This window comes from Zonotrichia leucophrys, chromosome 14 (genome assembly GCF_028769735.1).
Source record: "Zonotrichia leucophrys gambelii isolate GWCS_2022_RI chromosome 14, RI_Zleu_2.0, whole genome shotgun sequence".
NCBI classification, from domain to species: domain Eukaryota; kingdom Metazoa; phylum Chordata; class Aves; order Passeriformes; family Passerellidae; genus Zonotrichia; species Zonotrichia leucophrys.
In genome coordinates, this window is record NC_088184.1 from 1847183 (window position 1) to 1866464 (window position 19282).

General features: G+C 52.9%; 1 protein-coding gene across 9 annotated transcripts in view; it reads right to left on the reverse strand.

The window, feature by feature from the left end:
* Positions 1–19282, reverse strand: part of RAB11FIP3 (RAB11 family interacting protein 3) — an 86961-nt gene that overhangs the window by 27934 nt on the left and 39745 nt on the right. For 3 of the 9 annotated variants that reach the window (XM_064725466.1, XM_064725464.1, XM_064725467.1), the window contains 2 exons: positions 15291–15382; positions 1077–1267 (listed from right to left, as the gene is read on the reverse strand). In XM_064725466.1, coding sequence (XP_064581536.1) covers positions 1077–1267; positions 15291–15382 — 283 coding nt within the window. Of the gene's footprint in view, positions 1–1076; positions 1268–6857; positions 7015–7559; positions 7708–15290; positions 15383–15499; positions 15661–19282 lie in introns of those variants that run through there. The other 6 variants (XM_064725465.1, XM_064725473.1, XM_064725468.1 and 3 more) reach the window with 5 other exon arrangements.

Below are 19282 nucleotides of genomic sequence, written 5' to 3' on the forward strand. Positions count from 1 at the left end.
GTCAACCCAAACCATTCTGTGATTCTGATCCTAAAGGACTTCTTCCCTGCCCTCCTGCCTGCCAGCATCCCAGTTTCACCCCAAACCCCGCTTTTCCTCCAAAAATGGGATGGGCCCAGGAGCAGTTTTGCCAGCAGCAGTTCAGACCCAGGGAAGGAGATCTTGGCTCACATTTCTGTGCTCCAGGCAGAGGTTTCAAACCAGTTATTACAGGAGGTGGTTGCACATCAAAGGACACACATGTTTTTAGGGAAAACAAAAATAGAACGAGTTCCCCTCCTGACTGGAAAATTATATGTTGTGTTTCTGGCTTAAGTGATAGATTAAAAACTGCAAGTCTTTCAGGTGTTTGGATCACCTGAGAAGTTATTTTAGAGGTTAAAGATGCTAATGAGGGTACAGAAGATCTCCCAAGGCAAGCAACGATTAACTCAAAGAGATTGCCAGGCTGGGCTCCAAACCAGCCTACACAAACCAGCCTAATTATTCTCCTTATTCCTCCAGAAGTGCTATTTTGGTCTTGCACGTTGTTACAAACACAAAATGATGCCTCAGGTTTTAGCTTTTATATTTTTCATAATCTGTACAGCTCTAGTGTGTGGGTCTGGGATTTGTATTAGGGGATGGTGAGCTCTCTTCACAGAGCAGGGAGACAAAACAATTCCTTCTCTAGCTGGGGAGCAAGGACAAATGATCCAAATCTCAGGCCCAAGAGCATAAAAAACATGGACTGAAGAGAGAAAACAAGGAGGATGGGACTGCATGGGCTGGGGGTATAATTGATGAATTAAGTCCAATATGCAAATGGAGCAGAACTTATAAACGTGACTGGTTGTGCATTTTGTGATTCATTTTGTGCCCATTTTGGTTCACCTTGGGTGCAGCCCTGGCTGGGCTCTCGTGCTGCCCAAGGTGGATCCATCGAACCCTCCTAACAAATCCCTGCTTTATTCTGTAACTCTGTCCAGTCTCTGTTCTAGGGCAGCCTGCACAAGGCATCAGAAGAACAGCCCAATTTCCAGCAAAATAACCTGGGGCTGTGTGTCCCCCATGCCCTGTGTGGGGTTTCTCCTCACCCATGCTCCGGCTCCTCGATGGGATCGGTGAACTCCGAGTGCACGGCGGAGTCGATGGCGCTGTCGGTCTCCACCTCGTCGTGCATCTCGTGCTGCACCAGGGTGCTGGTGTCCTCATCTGTGAAGGTCTCACACTCGCTGTAGGTGCTCTCTGAGCCCATGTAGGCACTGTCAGTCACCTCATTTGCCTGCTTAAAACAAATACACAAGAGGCAAAACGATAAGATTCTACAGCTGAGTGGGGTCGTGGCAGAATTTCGGCCGTGTTGCATTTCTGAGCACAGGAATCCAACCTCTGGAATCACCCCAGGCCCAGGTGGTGCTCTGTGGGCACCACAGGGTGCACCTCAGCCTTTGCAGGGCTTGGGAAGCAGATGACAGAAACAGGGACTAAATAAGAGTTGGAGGGAGGTTTTGTTGTGAGCCAGGATGGATTTGGCCAGGGCAGGAGGGATTACCCACTGCTGACTCAGCAGTTCCCATCACTGCTGCTTTCTCCCACCCCATTCCAAGAGGACATGTTGTTATTAATCTGAATCCTCTGCAAAAACCACCATTCAAAACTCCTCAATTAGCCCTTGGAGCACCTTTTTTTTTTTTTTTTTTGTCCTGTCTGGTAAAACCTTCCATCCCTCAACAGCAAATAAACTGTTTGTAAATCTTCATTACAGCCTCTGATTTGCAGGGACTCAAATCTCCACACTTCAGCTGGAGCAGCATCTCAAATCCATTTGGGTTTGTGTTTTAAGATTTACAGAGCAAGGAGAACTGAGTTTTCCAGTTCTGCACCCCAGGCAGGTTCAGCTTCAGTTTCAGCTCCCACACACAGGCAGGGACAATCCCTTCTGATGCTGATCTCTGGAGAACCATGGCAGCAGCAGCAGAACCCCCCAAAAGGCAAAGTTCTTGTTCTCCCTCACAGTGCCAGCTCCTCTCTAAAGATTTGGGAATTTCCCCAACATGCCTCAGAGCAAATCAAGGAATTTTGGGATGTGCCAGTGCTGGTGCTGAGCTGCTGCTGATCCCCTGTCACTGGGCAGAGGGGTGGGAGCCCTCCTGCCAGGCCTCCAGGGGAAGAGCTGCCCATGGAAACCCTTCTGCTCCTCCTGAAGTTCACCTGGTGGGATCCCACATGCTTCTGTGCTCCTCCAGCACAGCAGCAGAGCAAAACAGCAGCAGTTTGAATGTGGGCATGACTGAAGCAAAACCCTTTTCCCCTGCCAGGGCACACAGAACAGCTTTCAGGGCTTTTTCCAAGGATTTTAGAGAAAATCACGTTTCTCAAAGCACTGTATTCATAAAATCATGGATGGTTTGGGTTGGAAAGGACTTTAAAGTCCATCTCATTCCACTCCCTGCCTATTCCACTATTCCAGGTGGCTCCAAGCCCCACCCAGCCTGACCTTGGACACTTCCAGGGGCAAAAAGGCATAGAAAGCCCTGAAGGGATGGAGAGAGAGCTGACACCAGCAATTCCCACTCCGTGTGGCCACTGGGAGCAGCCAAGTGCCTCAGCCCAGCCCTGCTTTGCTCTCCCAGCCCTGTGCCCACCACACTCAGCAGGGTGGGCACAGCCAGGAGCTGCTCTGGGCAGCCTGGCTCAGCTCCCACCTGCTTTGTGGACACCAGTATTGAAGATGGAGGGAGAAGGCCCATCTTTCATTTGATCAGCATCGACTCCACTTTATTCATCAATCAGGCACTTTTTATAACAGTGTTAATTCACTTCATGCATATTGCAAAATCTGAGCTCCTGATAGGCTGTAGAGAAAACTTCAGCTCCTCCTTTTGTTTACAATACCTGAAGTTAGTTTACTGAAACCAAGATCAGTGTTCTCACCATGATATGAAAGGTTCTCAAAACCTTCATATCTATTCCCAGACTGGCTGTCTGTTCCCAGTAGCAGCCAAGGACAGAACGGTCTGAGAATTTTGTTGTTCATATAAAAGGTGGCTGAGAACCTTAATTATTTACAGGATCAAGCCTGGGAAAGGCTGCTTTACAGCAGGCTTCTATATTTCCCTCAGCTGAATACCTTCATGGCCTCTTTCTTTAAGCCATGCTTAAACCAGGCTCTCCACACACCAGCACTGTCCGGTTTTCGGCTGTTTGAAGGGCCTGGGAAGGCCCGGGGTGGCCTTGGGGCAGCCCGCGTATCAAAGGACGAGAAGAGGCTTCAGTTCTTCTTTCGGTCTTTATGTTTATTAATTGTTTATCTAAAAGATTTTCTTTCAGCCCGACAGAGCTCTGCTCAGCAGCCAGCCATGAGCACACTGTCCTGCCCTCCGGGCAGTCACCTATCTTTATACCCATTGTTACGTGTACAATATTTATCATTTTTCCCCAATACCATTTATTCTTATTGTCCGGTGCACTTTCAGTAATGACCAATCCCAAAGTGCCACCATCACCACAGAAGATGGAGGAGAAGAAGAAGAAGAAGAAGAAGAAGGACAGGACACGCCCCAATTCCTCCATCTTACTTCTCTAAACCCCCTGTACAGAAATCCTAAACCCTGTGTCTCACTCTCTAATTAACCAATCCCTTCACCATTCACCCCGGTGAAACCCTCCTATCCTCATACAGGTGTCGTCTCCTGTGTAGGATCAAAGTCCAGCCACCAGACACTTCTGGAACATTCCAGGACTCCCGAGCCCCCCAAGGGTGCTCTCGGTGACTCTACACCTCAGTGCTGAGGTGCTGAGATCCCACACAGCACCTCCCTGAAGTTAAACACGACACAAACCTGTCCAGAGCTGAAGTCAGGGGCTGCTCCAGGGAACTCCACCAGGGCAGAGCCTGTGCCTGTCTTGCAGAGAACAAACAAAAGCCTCTAAAGCCCCCACCCACTGAAAAAAGCATCAATCCACCAAAACCACTTACACACCTAAAGCTGGGACTTGCTTAAGTGCTTTACTGGATTTATGCTGCACTTTCTAGAAACACCATTAATGCTCCAGCAGGTGGGACAAAGGGAAGCAGAGGCTTGACCTGCCTTGGCTTGGTCACAGACAGAGAGAGCCCAAGAGGTGACAGCAGCCACCCCCAGCTGCACATTCCCCTCCCTTCTGCCTGTTTGAAAAGGATTTCATGCCAAACTGGAAAGAATTTTGCTTGCACACGACAAAATAAAGGCTGCTTTTAAATACCAACCCCGCCCCCCTCCTTCTCACTGGAAAAGCTTACATTTAAACACAGGTTGAAGTATTATAATGAGCAAATGGATGTATTATAATAAGCACAGAGTAAAGACAACTATTGAAAGAAGCCAGAAAAACTCCAATTCACAAGTAATTTGATCAGAAACCCTGCTGTGGTTACTGCTGACCCTCTCAACGTGAAGCAAAGCAGGAGCTGAACAGTGCCCTCAGTCAGATGGTGGAACAAGAGGACCTTTAAGGTCCCTTCCAACCCAAACCATTCCATGGTTCTGTGATTTCTCTATCCAATTGTTCCAAAACACCTTATTGGTGGGAAATACACACACGGACAGGCTGGATTTGGGAGCAACCCTTTTGGAGTAGGAGAAGCACAAGACATCAACCTTCAGCCACACCAAAGATATGTGTCAATTTATTACCTAAAAATTGAATTTTTCCTTTGTGATACCAGCCTAGATGAGGTTTCAAAAGCAAGGGAGCCCTATTAAAATTAAACCTGTGTGGACAATGAGTTAAGAAGCAGCTGAAACTGTAAACAAAGTCCTTCCCCTGAGCACGAGCGTGGAGAACTTTGCTGCACATTTCACCACAGAATCAGTAACTAAACCTCAGGAAGAGATGCCAGGAGGAGATAGGCAAACCAAGGGGGTTCAGGTATTGCCAAATGCCTGACAGAGCCAAATCTCTGTCCCTGGCCAAGTGTGTGGGTACAGAAAGTTCTTATTGATGGCCTCATGAGCAGCTGGTTTGTGCACTGACCCTTCAAACCCCCTGCCACAGCTCTCCTTCAGCCAGCTTTGCCTTCCTGTGAGCAGAAAATAAATATTTTTTCCAGCTTAAAAAAAGCCAAATGCACACTTAAAAAAACATCCATGGGCTCAGGACAGCCAGGTTGGGCTACACCCACCCCAGAGGACTTGCCAGGAACATCAGTGCCACGTTCAGAGCGGGGCTGGTGTCACCAATATCAGTGCATTTTGATTTTTTATCCAATAAAACACACCCTGAGGTGCTGCAGGCAAATTCAGACATTAAAACTGGGACTCAGGCACACACAGAGTTCTGAGCTGGAACAGGATCAGGGTTTGATGGAGGTACCAATCCCAAATCCAGCAGGTATTTCCCCAGAGCCACACCTGGCTGACAGGACAGGGGCCACCCAGAGGCATCTCTGCCTGCTCAGGGAAGCTCCAGGGATCTGAGAGCCCAGGTGAGCACTCCTGCTTCTAAAAGCAAATAAATGGTGAAGTCAGCACTGGGATGATGTAACATGCCCTGATCAGACAGGTGAGGTGCCTTTGGGAGCCTTCTCCAGCAGCAGCTCATCCACCCCAGGCATCTGATGACATCTGGGAGTAAGGATTACTCAATTAGATGTTGTAGAGTGCTATAAAACTATATGGAAAAACTTTTTTTTTTAAAAAAAGCTGCTGCAGTGTGAGGAGAGGAATTCTTGGGAATCACCTGCAAGGTCCAGGCAGGGACAGAAGGTTCAGCACAAGCTCAGCCAAGGCGTTGCCTTGGAAAGGAGGGCAAAGTCTGGCTCCCTGGGAGGTTCCTTCCAGGCAGGGCTGTCCCTGGAGCTGTCCTGGCATCCCAAAGCTCTGCTGTCCTTGAACACACTCTGAAGGTTGGGAGGGGAAGTGAGTGACAAGGAAAAGGAAAAACAACTCTGTTTTGCCAGCAGTGTGAGCCTGTTCCTGAAGAATCCAGCCCTGATTGTGCACAGGATGCAGAGGAGATAGATCAGCTACAAAAATCCCCCTCCAAGGACACCCTGTGGCCCTGACAGCGGTGACAGTGCCAGGCTGGGAGCCAGGGAGAAGGGACACTGTTGTGTTTATAGTCCCACATGAATGCAGCTGGCCCCAGGGCAGCTCAGCCTCTGGGATGCCACTTTGGGTGCCAATATTGCCCTCTTCCCACACACCAGGGCAATGGCAGCCTGTCAGGGAGCCTCTGCTCAGCCCTGGGTGAAGGCAGCTTGCACAGCTCAGCCCCTGGAGGTGGGGATGTCACACTCCATCAAGGCTGGGCAAGAGAAATGTGCTGCAACTCTTGGGGCAAATTGAAAACACTCACCCAGCCCAAAAACAAACCCCAAACCAACTCACAAAACACCACAGCTGGCAGGATGTCCCCAGCACCCCAAAAACCAGCAAGCACTGTCCCTGCTGGTCCAGCTCCCCAGGGAGAGCAGGCAGAGAGGAGTGAGAAGTTACACCACAGCCCATGGAGTCACAGAATTGTGGAATGGTTTGGGTTAGAATGGATATTAAAGTTCTGCCCAGTCCCACCTCTGCCACGGACAGGGACACTTTCCACTGTCCCAGGCTGCTCCAAGCCTGGCTTTTGACACTTCCAGGGATCCAGGGGCAGCCACAGCTCCTCTGGACACCCTGTGCCAGGGCCTGCCCACCCTCCCAAGGAACAATTCCTTCCCAATATCCCATCTAAATCTCTCCTCTTTTAACCTAAACCATTCCCATGAAAAAAAAAAATCAGGTGGATGTGCCCATGTAACAAGTCAGGTGCATTCCTTGCACCTCCAGGGCTGAACCCGATCCCTCTGGAAATCCAAGCCCTCCTCACTTTTGTGTCAGCTCGCAAAAACCCACCTGTGGAGACATCCTGTCCGGAGGCAGAGCCAGCTCCAGAGCCCTTCACTCCTGGGTTAGGACAGCCAGGGAAGCAAAGTCCAGGGGAGCCGGGAGGCTTAAGGAGCGAGCCGGAGTCCCAACAGAGCGCCTTTTGTTCCCGAGCTGCCGATAAGGAGCAGAGCTCCGGCTCACTTCCCTGCCGGTGAGCGCAGCCTCCTCCCGCTCCCCTGGATTCCAAAATAAAAGCTCTTTTTGGGAGCACTCCGGGTGCTCACACTTCCCAGGAATCCATCCCCAAAGAAAAAAGGTTGAATCTGAAAGCGACCTGTCGAGGTTTATCTCGGCCTTCCTGGTGTTTCTGGTGAATAATTAAGCGTTAAGTGGCAAATTCCTTCCTTATAGCCACGAATAGAGGGATGTAAAAAGCTTGGATTGCTCAGCAGGGGCAGGTCAGAAGCGCTTTGGTGACTCAGAGGATGGTCTGTGGCAGGCAGTGACAGTGCTGACCCCAAAGAAGGTTATAACCACCCCAATGCCAGCCAGCCCTGTGGGAGAGCTGATCCATTGGGTTTTCCCCTCTCCATGGCACAGAGAGGCCTCGGCACCGCTCGCACCCACAAGCTCTGAGGGTTTCCTCAGGTTTTCTGTTTCCTCTCTGCAGAAACCACACGCACATCAGCGCTGCCTACCAGCGCAAACCCCCAGATTTCCTTCCATTACCTTTCCACAGCAGGTTTTGCCCTTTTCTCTGGGTTATCCTCGCTGTGCTGCGGGCGGATCCCGGCTGATCTCGGGGCAGAGGGCAGTGCTGAGCAGCGCTGCCCGCGGTGTCCGGACCCTGACAGGAGCCGAGCGGACCCGGGCCAGCCCAGGCTGCTGCTCCCAGCACGGCAGCAAGGAGTTATGCTTTAACCCGAGCTCTGCCCCTGCCTGCTCCTCACACAGCAGGGCACAGCCCCTGTGCTCCTCTGCTTGTGCCTCACGACCTCGGGGAACATCTGAACTCCCACGAGAGCCCAAAATCAGAGACTGAAATGAATTAGGAAACCCCAATCCCTGCCCGTTTTACTTCTCAAACTCTTATTGAGACACCTCTGCTTGCGCTGCTGCCCCCTCAGCTCCCAGCCCTCCGTGTCCCACAGCCCAGTTCCCACGTTCCCAATCTCACACACTCTGCTGTGGTTCAAGATAAGGCTCCAAGGACTTTGTTTTCCAAACTCCTTCCAGCCTATTTCCTACTGGGCAAACACTTCAAATGGGATCTTTTCTGACCCACAGAGAAATTTCTCACCGTAGCCCTGCACTTGGGTCCTGCCTTCAGGGACATCCCTGTCCCATTTACACTCCCACCCTTCCCTCTGCACAAAAAATTAATTTCCTTGGTATTTTCAGGCTTTAAGATATCAAATTATCACAATGGACTGATTTGGGAGAGCTGGAGCCTCTCTGGAGCCAGGCTGGCAGAGCTGGGGGTGCTCACCTGGAGAGGAGAAGCTCCAGGGACACCTCAGAGCCCCTGCCAGGGCCTGAAGGGGCTCCAGGAGAGCTGCAGAGGGACTGGGGACAAGGGATGGAGGGACAGGACACAGGGAATGGCTCCCACTGCCAGAGGGCAGGGATGGATGGGATATTGGGAATTGGGAATTGTTCCCTGGGAGGGTGGGCAGGCCCTGGCACAGGGTGCCCACCCTGGATCCCTGGCAGTGCCCAAGGCCAGGCTGGGCAGGGCTGGGAGCAGCCTGGGACAGTGGGAGGTGTCCCTGCCATGGCAGGGGTGGCACTGGATGTGCCTTAAGGTTCTTTCCAACCCAAACCATTGTGGGGTTCTGTGAATACAGGGATAATATGGGACTGTTCACTTGCTGTCCACAGGGCTCATGGCCCTTTGTCTCTCACTGCAGAAAGGCTTTGGGGACAACAGGGACACTGCTCAAGGCTCCATGTTCTTCCCCAGGGACAGATGAACGGGCATGAACTGCATCTGTCACATTCCACAGCCCTGCAGTTCCAACCACCTGCAAAATTTTAAGCCTACCAGCTGCTCAGGACAAAATGCTCACCAATTCCAGCAGCCAGCCCCTGGACAGGGGTTTGTGACCATTTCATTCATGGTGGGTTTGGGTCAGCCCTGTGAGCAGAGGCCTATGAGGCCATTCCAGAAGGTGGGAATGGCTCTGGTACAGAAAACCTGAGCTCTCACCTCCACATCCCCATTCCAACCAGGAGCCCTTCACTCCTGGGTTAGGACAGCCAGGGAACAGCTGAACCCAGGCCTGTGCTGGGGCTTTGAGCCCCTTGCACAGCTCAGAGGAGCTCCCAAAGCTCAACTCCATCTTTTCATCCTGGCTGGCTCCTGCCAGACATGAACCCTGTGCCAACAGTGGTGCGGAGAGGAAGAGGAGGAAAAAACCTCACTTAAAATGTCACAGATTGCAAAGCAGGGCCCTCCCAAAGGCTCTGTGCTCACCAGGCACTTGGGAAGGAAACCTCTGCCTTCAGGAAGGAAAGTATCTTCCTGGGAATTCTGCACTAGGAAAGGAGTGCTCAGAAGGTCCACAGGGCTCCTAGGAGGGGACACAAGGAGCCTGCAGCAGCCTCCTCCTGTGGAAGAGGTTTCACAGTGACTCCTGTGAGCCAGAGAGAAGCTTGATAAGAGGATCCATGTTTGCCCCTGGAAGAATTTTCTACCAAGGTCTTTGACATAAACCAAGAAAGAAAGAAGGATAAATAAGAGAAATCTGTAACTGTCTATTCCAATGAGCACTTTGTCTTTCCTGACCAAAGAGTAAAGTGTAAACTTAGGAGTTGTGTAAGAATGTATAAAAAGCATGCATGCTAAAATAAAGACAGGTTTGAAGCCTTCTGAAAATGGAGTGTGGCTTTGTATTGTGACCATCTCAACTGTGACATCCTACAGCCACCCCACACGGGCTCCAGGGACACAAGGAATGACACAAGGCACCAGGAATGACAGTGATGCCTCTGGGAGCAGGTCCCCACGTGCTCCCACAACAGCTTCTGTGTTACAACACACAACTGAGGCCCTGCAAGTCCCTGGTCCCCTTTGCAGAAGATCTGAGCAGCTGGAGAAACACAGCAATGTGGATTTTTGCCCTCAAAGAAGCCTTAAGTTCAATTGCTCAACATGGAAAACAATCCTGGCTTTAAGGGAGTTAAAGTTTCACAGAGGTGAAGTGTTGGCCCTGAAGCTGCTGCTCAGTGTTGCACAGAATGTCACAGAATATTCTGAGCTGGAGTTCTCCAGCTGCACCTGTAGGCAGGAAAGCAGGCTGGGAGAGCCAGGAGTAGCTCCTACTCCCAAAATACACAAAACTTGGGACGTGCCCAAGTTCCATTTTCCTCCCCAGATCCGCTCCTTCCCTGCTGTACAACTCCCTGCTGTACAAACAGCCAGAGGGGCCGTGCCTGGGCCGGTGCAGCTTCCAGGGAAAGCCGAATTCCCCCCTGGTGGCTGTGCAGAACGTGTTTGCCTGGCTGCTTCCAGCGGGAGCCACGGCAGCTGCCCAGCAGATGGCAACAGTCCTGCACAAGGCACCGCAGCCGCAGGAGTGACGCTGCCCCTCCTGCAGAGCTCAGCCAGGGCCTTCCTCTGACCCTGCTGGCCCAAACCACCAGTGCCAGGGCTAAAAATCCCCGTTTGGGGTATTTATGGTGTGCCCAGGCAGCCTTTACAGGGCACTGGCTGTGCCTCTCCTCCAGCCCACCTGAGGTTATACAGCTCCATGCCCAGCCCAGCCCAATCCCAGCATTTTCATGCCACATTTTCCTTTTTCTGCAGTCATCCTTCCCACTCTGCACTGCCCCAGGAGCACAGCAGAGGGGCAGAGCCATCACCCTAGGGCAAGGCACAGTGGGTATCCCTGTGGTGCTTGAGCTTGGAGTTCCTTTCCAGCCTAAATGATTCCATGATCCCAAGAAAACGAACCCCAAATTCCCCTCCATGTGCCCCAGAGCATTCCAAACGAGTCCTGTGCCTCAGCACTGAGTCATGAACACCACAGGAGCTCTCAAGGGAGAGGCAAGCAGAACTCCCACCTTCCAGGCAGTCAGCAGCCAAGCTGTGCCAGCCCAGCCTGGGGGAAAACAGGGCTCAGGTGTCCAGATGGAAAAGCTCCAAGCTCCCTTCAATGTGACTTGGACAAAGCAGGAAGGCTGTCATTAGTTTTTGGTGGTTTCTCACCACCACACTTCCACCTGAGGCAGGAGGAACACACTGGGAGGTGATCCCAGGCAGGGGATGCTCTCCCTGCTCCAGCTGGCTGCCCAGGGATGAAGTTCCTTTTGGATGTGTCACAGAAGAGCTGCAGGGATTGGGATGAGCCCCCTGCAAGCGCAGCTGCAGGCACGAGAAGCCACGTGGCTGCAGGAGCTGCTGTCTCAGTGGAGCCATGGGAGCAGAAATCCTCTCTGGAAGCACCTTAACAGACAGCCCTGTCTGCTGGACACTCCTGGAATGGTGCCACAGGAGCCAGGAGATCCATGGCACAGCCAGAGCCACTCCTGGAATGGTGCAAGAGGAGCCAGCAGATCCATGGCACATCCAGAGCCACATCAGTGTCTGCTGGATACTCCTGGAATGGTGGAACAGGATCCAGGAGATCCATGGCACAGCCAGAGCCACTCCTGGAATGGTGCAAGAGCAGCCAGGAGATCCCTGGTACAACCAGAGCCACTTCTGGAAAGGTGCCACAGGTGCCAGGAGATCCATGGCACATCCAGAGCGACATCAGTGTCTGCTGGACACTCCTGGAATGGTGGAACAGGATCCAGGAGATCCATGGCACAGCCAGAGCCACTCCTGGAATGGTACAAGAGGAGCCAGGAGATCCATGGCACAGCCAGAGCCACATCAGTGTCTGCTGGATACTCCTGGAATGGTGGAACAGGATCCAGGAGATCGCTGGCACAGCCAGAGCCACTCCTGGAATGGTGCAAGAGCAGCCAGGAGATCCATGGCACATCCAGAGCCACTCCTGGAATGATACAAGAGGAGCCAGAGGATCCATGGCACAGCCAGAGCCACATCAGTGTCTGCTGGACACTCCTGGAATGGTGCCACAGGAGCCAGGAGATCCATGGCACAGCCAGAGCCACTCCTGGAATGGTGCCACAGGATCCAGGAGATCCATGGCACAGCCAGAGCCACTCCTGGAATGGTGGAACAGGAGCCAGGAGATCCATGGCACAGCCAGAGCCACACCAGTGTCTGCTGGACACTCCTGGAATGGTGGAAGAAGAGCCAGAGGATCCATGGCACAGCCAGAGCCACTCCTGGAATGGTGCAAGAGGAGCCAGGAGATCCATGGCACATCCAGAGCGACATCAGTGTCTGCTGGACACTCCTGGAATGGTGCAAGAGGATCCAGCAGATCCATGGCACATCCAGAGCCACTCCTGGAATGGTGGAACAGGATCCAGGAGATCCATGGCACATCCAGAGCCACTCCTGGAATGGTGGAACAGGAGCCAGGAGATCCATGGCACATCCAGAGCCACTCCTGGAATGGTGCAAGAGGAGCCAGAGGATCCATGGCACAGCCAGAGCCACACCAGTGGCTGAGCTGGGGCAGTGTCCAACATCACAAATTCCTGAGTTCACACCTTGTCCCCTTCCAAAGCCTTCTCCTGCAGGAAGCAGGTGGTGGTGGCTCTCTCTGGAGAGCAAACACCGGGTCAGAGTCCCCAGCTCTGGGCTCTCAGGGCTTTCCATGGATGCTGAGCTCTCCTGGTGACAGTCACCAGAAGAGGACATGACTCATCAAGCAGAGCAACCTCATTAACAAAGAGAAGACATTTTCCTGGAGACTGCTCAAAGCACTTGTTTACACTTGTTTGAGCAAACACTGAGGAGAAAAGCTCCTGTCAGACCCCAGCCCTTGGAAGGGCTGAGCACTCCAGCCACTGGGATTCTGGGCTGTTTCAGAGGGACCACAGCCAGTGCTCCACTCAAGAACCACAAATGCAGCAATTCCTTCAGCTCTGATGTGACAGGGGAGGAGAAATCCCAGCTGTGCCACTTCCCCCCACGGCCCTGCCACAGCCAGAGGGGCTCAGGCAGTGCCTGAGGTGTCCCAGGTGTGTTTTGGGGTGTGTTTAGCTGAGTGTCCCAGTGCAGCACCTTCCCAGGGCTGACACAGGGATACCCCAGAGCCCAAACTGCTGCTTGCTGCAGTGAGAATTTCACTCTGAGAAAAGTGATGGTTTCACTTTGAAAGGTGATTTTTCCCCCCTTCATCTCTTCTGGAGAATCCAAGCAAGAGGGACTACAGGTATTGGGAACAGCTCTTTATTCTGTTCTCTGCCTGGCTGATTCCCTGCTGCCCCTAAGGAAGAAGGGAATGCTGGAGCCCTCTCCAGCTCTTTTCCCAGTGCTCCCACAAGGAACACACCTTTGCTGCTCCCAGCAGGATGCTTTGTGCCACAGCTTCTCCCTCCCTGGGCCAGCTCCAGCTTTCCAAGCACAGCACTGCAGGACATGTGGGATAAAAGGCACGTTGGGAGCTCACAGCTCAGGCAGAAGAGAACAAAACCCCCTCTCCCCAAGACTCCAGTTTATTTTTACACTCCCAAGGCTGAGTGGTATTTCTTGAGCATGTTCTCATTTGCTGAACCTCTACAAAATCCTGGCAGGCTGGAAATGATTTCAAATCATGTATCCAAGACAACAAGGATAATTCTTCCCCGGCATGTTAAACGTAGAGCTGTCCCTTAGATGTGAATTCAGTAGAAAAATCCACTCAGATCTTTTGGAAAAGGAGATTTCAGGACTCATCACCTTTTTCCTTTGGGTCACCTTGTCTTTACAAGGAAAGGCTGGCCCAGCAGCAGAAGTATTTCATCCCAGTGGGGCACACACCTGCCTGTTGGTATTGCTGCCCAGAATAGCTCCCAGTGCTGACAGAGCTCATCTATGTGAAATTAGCCCTTGGAAAACATCCCTGCTTGGAAATTCAGGCAAGATGGTCCCTTGACACAGGTCTGAGGAGCAAAAAGTGAAAGCCTTTTCCTGTCGCAGCCTCCACACTGCTCAGTCCAGCATTAAAATGCACATTTGTGACCCTGCACCACCTAAAAACCATGGAAATCCAGCTCCCTGCCTGCCCTCCTGTCCCACTTCTCTCCTCAGCTGTTCCTGGGGCTTGGAACTACCATTCAAAAAAGAAAAATAAACCAGTATTCAGCCTTGCTTGGAGAAGCTGTGGCTGCCCCTGGATCCCTGGCAGTGCCCAAGGCCAGGCTGGGCAGGGCTTGGGGCAGCCTGGGACAGTGTAAAGTGTCCCTGCCCATTGTAGGGGGTGGCACTGGATGATCTTTAAGGTCCCTTCAACCCAAATCATTCCATGATTTTAGCACCAGCTGCCCAACACCCAAGCTATCAGAAATCACAAGTCCAAAATTATGTACTACAGACTACACCAAGCAAAAATACAAATATAAATAAATATATTTGCATGCAAATACAAAGTAGGTCAGGAGTCTCATTACCAGCAACAAATAGTGTGATAAAAATCACAAACAATCATAAAATATCCTGAGTGGAAAGGGGCCCACAAGGATCAGAGCCCAGCTCCTGATCCTGCACAGGACAACCCCAAAAACATCCAGGCTACCATGACACAGGTGTCACACCCCTGAAGAGGCAAGTTTGGAAAAGAAAAAGCAGAGGGGAGTGATTCAGTCCCCACGTGGGACAGGGACCCAGCCATCCCTTTGCTCCCAAGGCTCCTGCAGCACCTCCTGCTCCAGGCTGGAAGGCACAGAGCAGGAATGGGTGAAGCCTTCCAAGCCAAGCCCAAAGCCCCCAGGCACAGACAAGAGGTCTGTCCTTTCCAGCTGGGAACAGCAGGATCGCTGCTGCAACGTGCTCCTGTGGTAAGGAATGCAAGAGGGAACCAAGGCATGGAGAATTTAACTAGAGGAAAATAACCCAAATCAGAGAAACAGCCTTCATCAAGCCCAAGAACAGAGAGAAAATGTAGATTTTTGTCCTTGGCTCTGCCTTTTACTGGCCAAACAGCACCAAATGTGAGCATCCCACTGTTCTGCTGTGCCTGTCAGGCAGGATCCTGGCTGGTACATCTCAAAGCCAAGCTCAGGTTTTAGAACCTCAGAAACTCCAGCAGGAAGACAAATCCAAGAGCAGCAGGACCCCTTCCAGTGTTACCAATGTTTCATCACAGAAAGGAGCTCCCTTTCCACCCAGAGCACCATGCTCTGCTCTTTCAGTATCATCAACACCAATTTTAACTTAAACAGCACCAAATGCTTGGTGCAGCTTCTCTGGGCCCGTCACCCAGATTTGTGTTCACATGTTCGGCATCCCCGAGCCCTGTCACAGCACACTCCCCTGTCCCCAGGCACAGCCTCCATGCCCAAATCCCACTCCACGTGCAACCAACACTTATGGGAACAAACAGAGCTCATACTTGCCTCAAACGTGACGAAATCATCAAACTCATCGGGGCAGGCCGGGGCTTCCTCCTCGGGGGTATATCCCATATCATACAGCTGGCTGTCAGGGTCTGCAGGGGGAAAAAACACACAGCTGCAATCACCCAGAGGGAAATCCGCACTCTCACGCCCAGGGTGGGTTTGGGAGGTGTGACAGCGGTGGGACAGGAGCTTCTGTGTGCACGGACCGGCGGCTCCAGCTCTCAGGAAGGGCCTGTGCTCCCAGGCATGCCACCTGCACAGGGCTGAGGGCAATGGCTGCACTTCTCCCTGCCTCAGATCCTACACGGCCCTTGCTGCTCCAATGGGGCCGGCTCCTGGCTTCATCCCTACCCCTCCATTCCTTTCCCTATCTCCGTTCCCTGCATCCTCTCATTCCTCTCCCAGAAGGCTTTAATCCCGCTGTGGGCAGGGAATGCCTGGGATGTGTGTGTGTGTGACAGCCAAGTGCCATGGGAACGGCGGGGAAGGCAGGCGGCAGCTCCGCGGTGCGGCGCCTGCTCCTCCCGCGGCCGCCCGCAGCAGGAGCGACCGCAAAAAACAGGAGATTTCAGAGAGAGAGCCTCCACATGAATTCTGCTCCTCCCGTGGCCACACGCAGCAGGAGCCTCCACACAAACACAGGAGCTTTGCAGAGAGAGAGACTCCACACAAAACCAGGAGCTTTGCAGAGAGAGAGCCTCCACACAAACACGGGAGATTTCAGAGAGAGAGCCTGCACATGAATTCTGCTCCTCCTGTGGCCACACGCAGCAGGAGCCTCCACACAAAACCAGGAGCTTTGCAGCGAGAGAGCCTCCCCATGAATTCCTCCTCCCAGCCCACAGGCCCGTCTGCAGCATTGCTCCCGGCCAGGAGCTTTGCAGCCTCCACATGAATTCCTGTGAAGAGAGCCTCCACATGAATTCAGCTCCTCCCGTGGCCACATGCATCAGGAGCACAAAAATACAAAAATAGAAGCTTAGCAGTGAGAGAGCCTCCACATGAATTCTGCTCCTCCTGTGGCCACGTGCATCAGGAGCATCCACACAAAACCAGGAGCTTTGCAGCCTCTACATAAATTCCTGTGAAGAGAGCCTCCACATGAATTCTGTTCCTCCCGTGGCCACATGCATCACGAGTGTCCACACAAAATCAGGAGCTTTGCAGCCTCTACATAAATTCCTGTGAAGAGAGCCTCCACACAAAACCAGGAGCTTTGCAGCGAGAGAGCCTCCACACAAAAATAGGAACTTTGCACCAAGAGAGCCTCACACATCAGGAGCATCCCCACAAAAACAGGAGCTTTGCAGCCTCTCCATGAATTCCTGTGGAGAGAGCCTCCACACAAAACCAGGAGCTTTGCAGAAAGAGAGCCTCCACATGAATTCTGAGCCTTCACGCGAATTCTGCTCCTCCTGTGGCCACATGCATCAGGAGCATCCACACAAACACAGGAGCTTTCAGAGAGAGCCTCCACACGAATTCTACTCCTCCTGTGGCCACATGCATCAGGAGCATCCACACAAACACAGGAGCTTTCAGAGAGAACCTCCACATGAATTCTGCTCCTCCCGTGGCCACATGCATCAGGAGCCTCCCCACAAAACCAGGAGCTTGTAGAGAGGGAGCCTCCACACGAATTCTACTCCTCCTGTGGCCACATGCAGCAGGAGCACAAAAACAGGAGCTTTGCAGCGAGAGAGCCTCCACACAAACACAGTAGTTTTGCAGCGAGAGAACCTCCACACTAATTCTGCTCCTCCTGTGGCCACACACACCAGGAGCCTCCACACAAAACCAGGAGCTTTGCAGCCTCCCCATGAATTCCTCTCCCAGCCCACAGCCCCCTCAGCAGCGCTGCTCCCGGCCCTCGCAGCGAGGAAAGGAGCGAGAATTCCCCGTGCTCCCTCAGGCAGCAGCTAATGGCCGATCCGGCACACGGCCTAGATCCTGGGCGGGAGGCACCGGATCGGGAGCAGTGCTGCAGTCCCAAAATAAACAGCCCACACGCCTCGGAGCTGCCATGGCTGCCGAGGAAGCGGGCCCAGAGAGGAGGAGGAGGCACCTGGCCGTGCTCCCAGGGAATGCACAAGGATTTGGGAAGGAACAGTGGTCATCTTTCTGTGCCCTTCAGAGCCCCCTCCCCAGCCCCTCAAAGGGACACACAGGTTGCCCCGATGGGACAGTGCCAGCCTCCTCCAGAGGAACAGGCAGAGCTCCCACTCTGGGCCACTCTCCAGGTGTCAAGAAAGGCCATTTTTCATTAAGGAGTCACACTGTGGTCATTTCATACATCTGGTAAAAGGTCAAGGGATATGGGGTTGGTCAAGGCACTGGGGGTGCTCAGCCTGGAGAGGAGAAGGATCCAGGGACACCTTCCAGGGCCCAAAGGGCTCCAGGAGAGCTGGAGAGGGACCTGGGACAAGAGGCTGGTGTGACAGGACACGGAATGGCTCCCACTGCCAGAGGGCAGGGATGGATGGGATATTGGGAATTAGGAATTGTTCCCTGTGAGGGTGGGCAGGCCCTGGCACAGGGTGCCCAGAGCAGCTGTGGCTGCCCCTGGATCCCTGGCAGTGCCCAAGGCCAGGCTGGGCAGGGCTTGGAGCAGCCTGGGACAGTGGAAGGTGTTCCTGCCCATGGAATGAGATTTATTTTAGTCTCTTCCAACTCAAAGCATTCTGAGAATCTCTGATTAGGGCACAGGCCTGCAGCAATACCTCCCACCTAAACACCATCTGCAGGGCCTCTCAGCTGACCATTAAATGCACACTCAGGTGGGCACCTAGGAGATACTGGAGCCACCAGGAGATACTAGAGCCACCAACCTGAGGGGCTCCCTGGGGTGGAGAAGCTGAACATGTGGCACCAAGAAATGATCTCTCCCCTCACCAGGGCCTGACTCCCAGGTTGTGAATCCACTCCAGAATGACCCAAACTGCTTTTCCAGTGCCAGACCCCACAATGTGCCCCACAGGGTCAGGGCTGCAGCGGGGGAAAGGTGCTCTTGGTCACTCCAATATCCCACTGCTGTCCCACCGTGGCAGCAGCAGTGGTGCTGCTCTGGGCTCTCTTCCAGCAAACTCAGAGCAGGGCCCTGGATACAGCTGGAAATGCTGATGCTGACTGCACCCTGCTCAGGGCAGGACCATTCCTGCTCTGACTATTGTGGTAGCACAGCAGGATCTTGGACTTGATGACCGTGGAGGTCTTTCCCAGCCTTAATGTTTCTATAATCTGAAGATGGCATTGTCCCTCTCCCCAGATGTCCCTCTGCCCACCCATGAGCCTGAGCCTACAATCTGGAGGAGTTTTCCCATTAATCATCCCTGGTGCTATCCTGGGATTGGAGCCTGGTGGCTGACAGCAGGGAGGGGATGGGGACAGTGACCTGCTCACCTCAGTGGGTGCCACCAAGAGAAGCCTTTACCCACGTCTGGGGGCAAAACCAAAACCAAACAGTGCTCCTGGAAGGCAACTTGTGTCACACCACCCAGAGGGGACAGGCAGCCACCTCTCCTGCCCACCACAGGCAGTGGTCAGCTCCAGGCCATCTCCAGAGATCCTGCTGCACCCCACAGCAGCCCCTGGAACCACATCCCAAAGGCACAGGCTGCTCCCTTCTCCTTTTTCCCTCATCATTTCTCTTCCTCCCCCTCCAAGTAGACACACAAACACTTCCTACTCTTCTACAGACACATATAAAGATATTTATTCTCCTCGTTTCTTCCAGAGGGGCTTGAAAAGGGAGGATTTGCAGGCAAGTGAAAGCTTCCTTTTGGAATCAGGGGTATGAAGCGTGGGCAGAGCACAGGCACAGGCAGCTCCTGCCATCCATCACCTGCCTCCTGCCCAGCTCCTGCCCAAACCAGGAGCTCTGGAGCCTTCCCAGCCCTTCAGGGAATGAACATGCTGGGCATGAACAGGATCCTTGTTGCTCCATCTGTGTGCAGAGAGCCCAGCCCAAAGAGGGGCTCTCTGTGTACCAC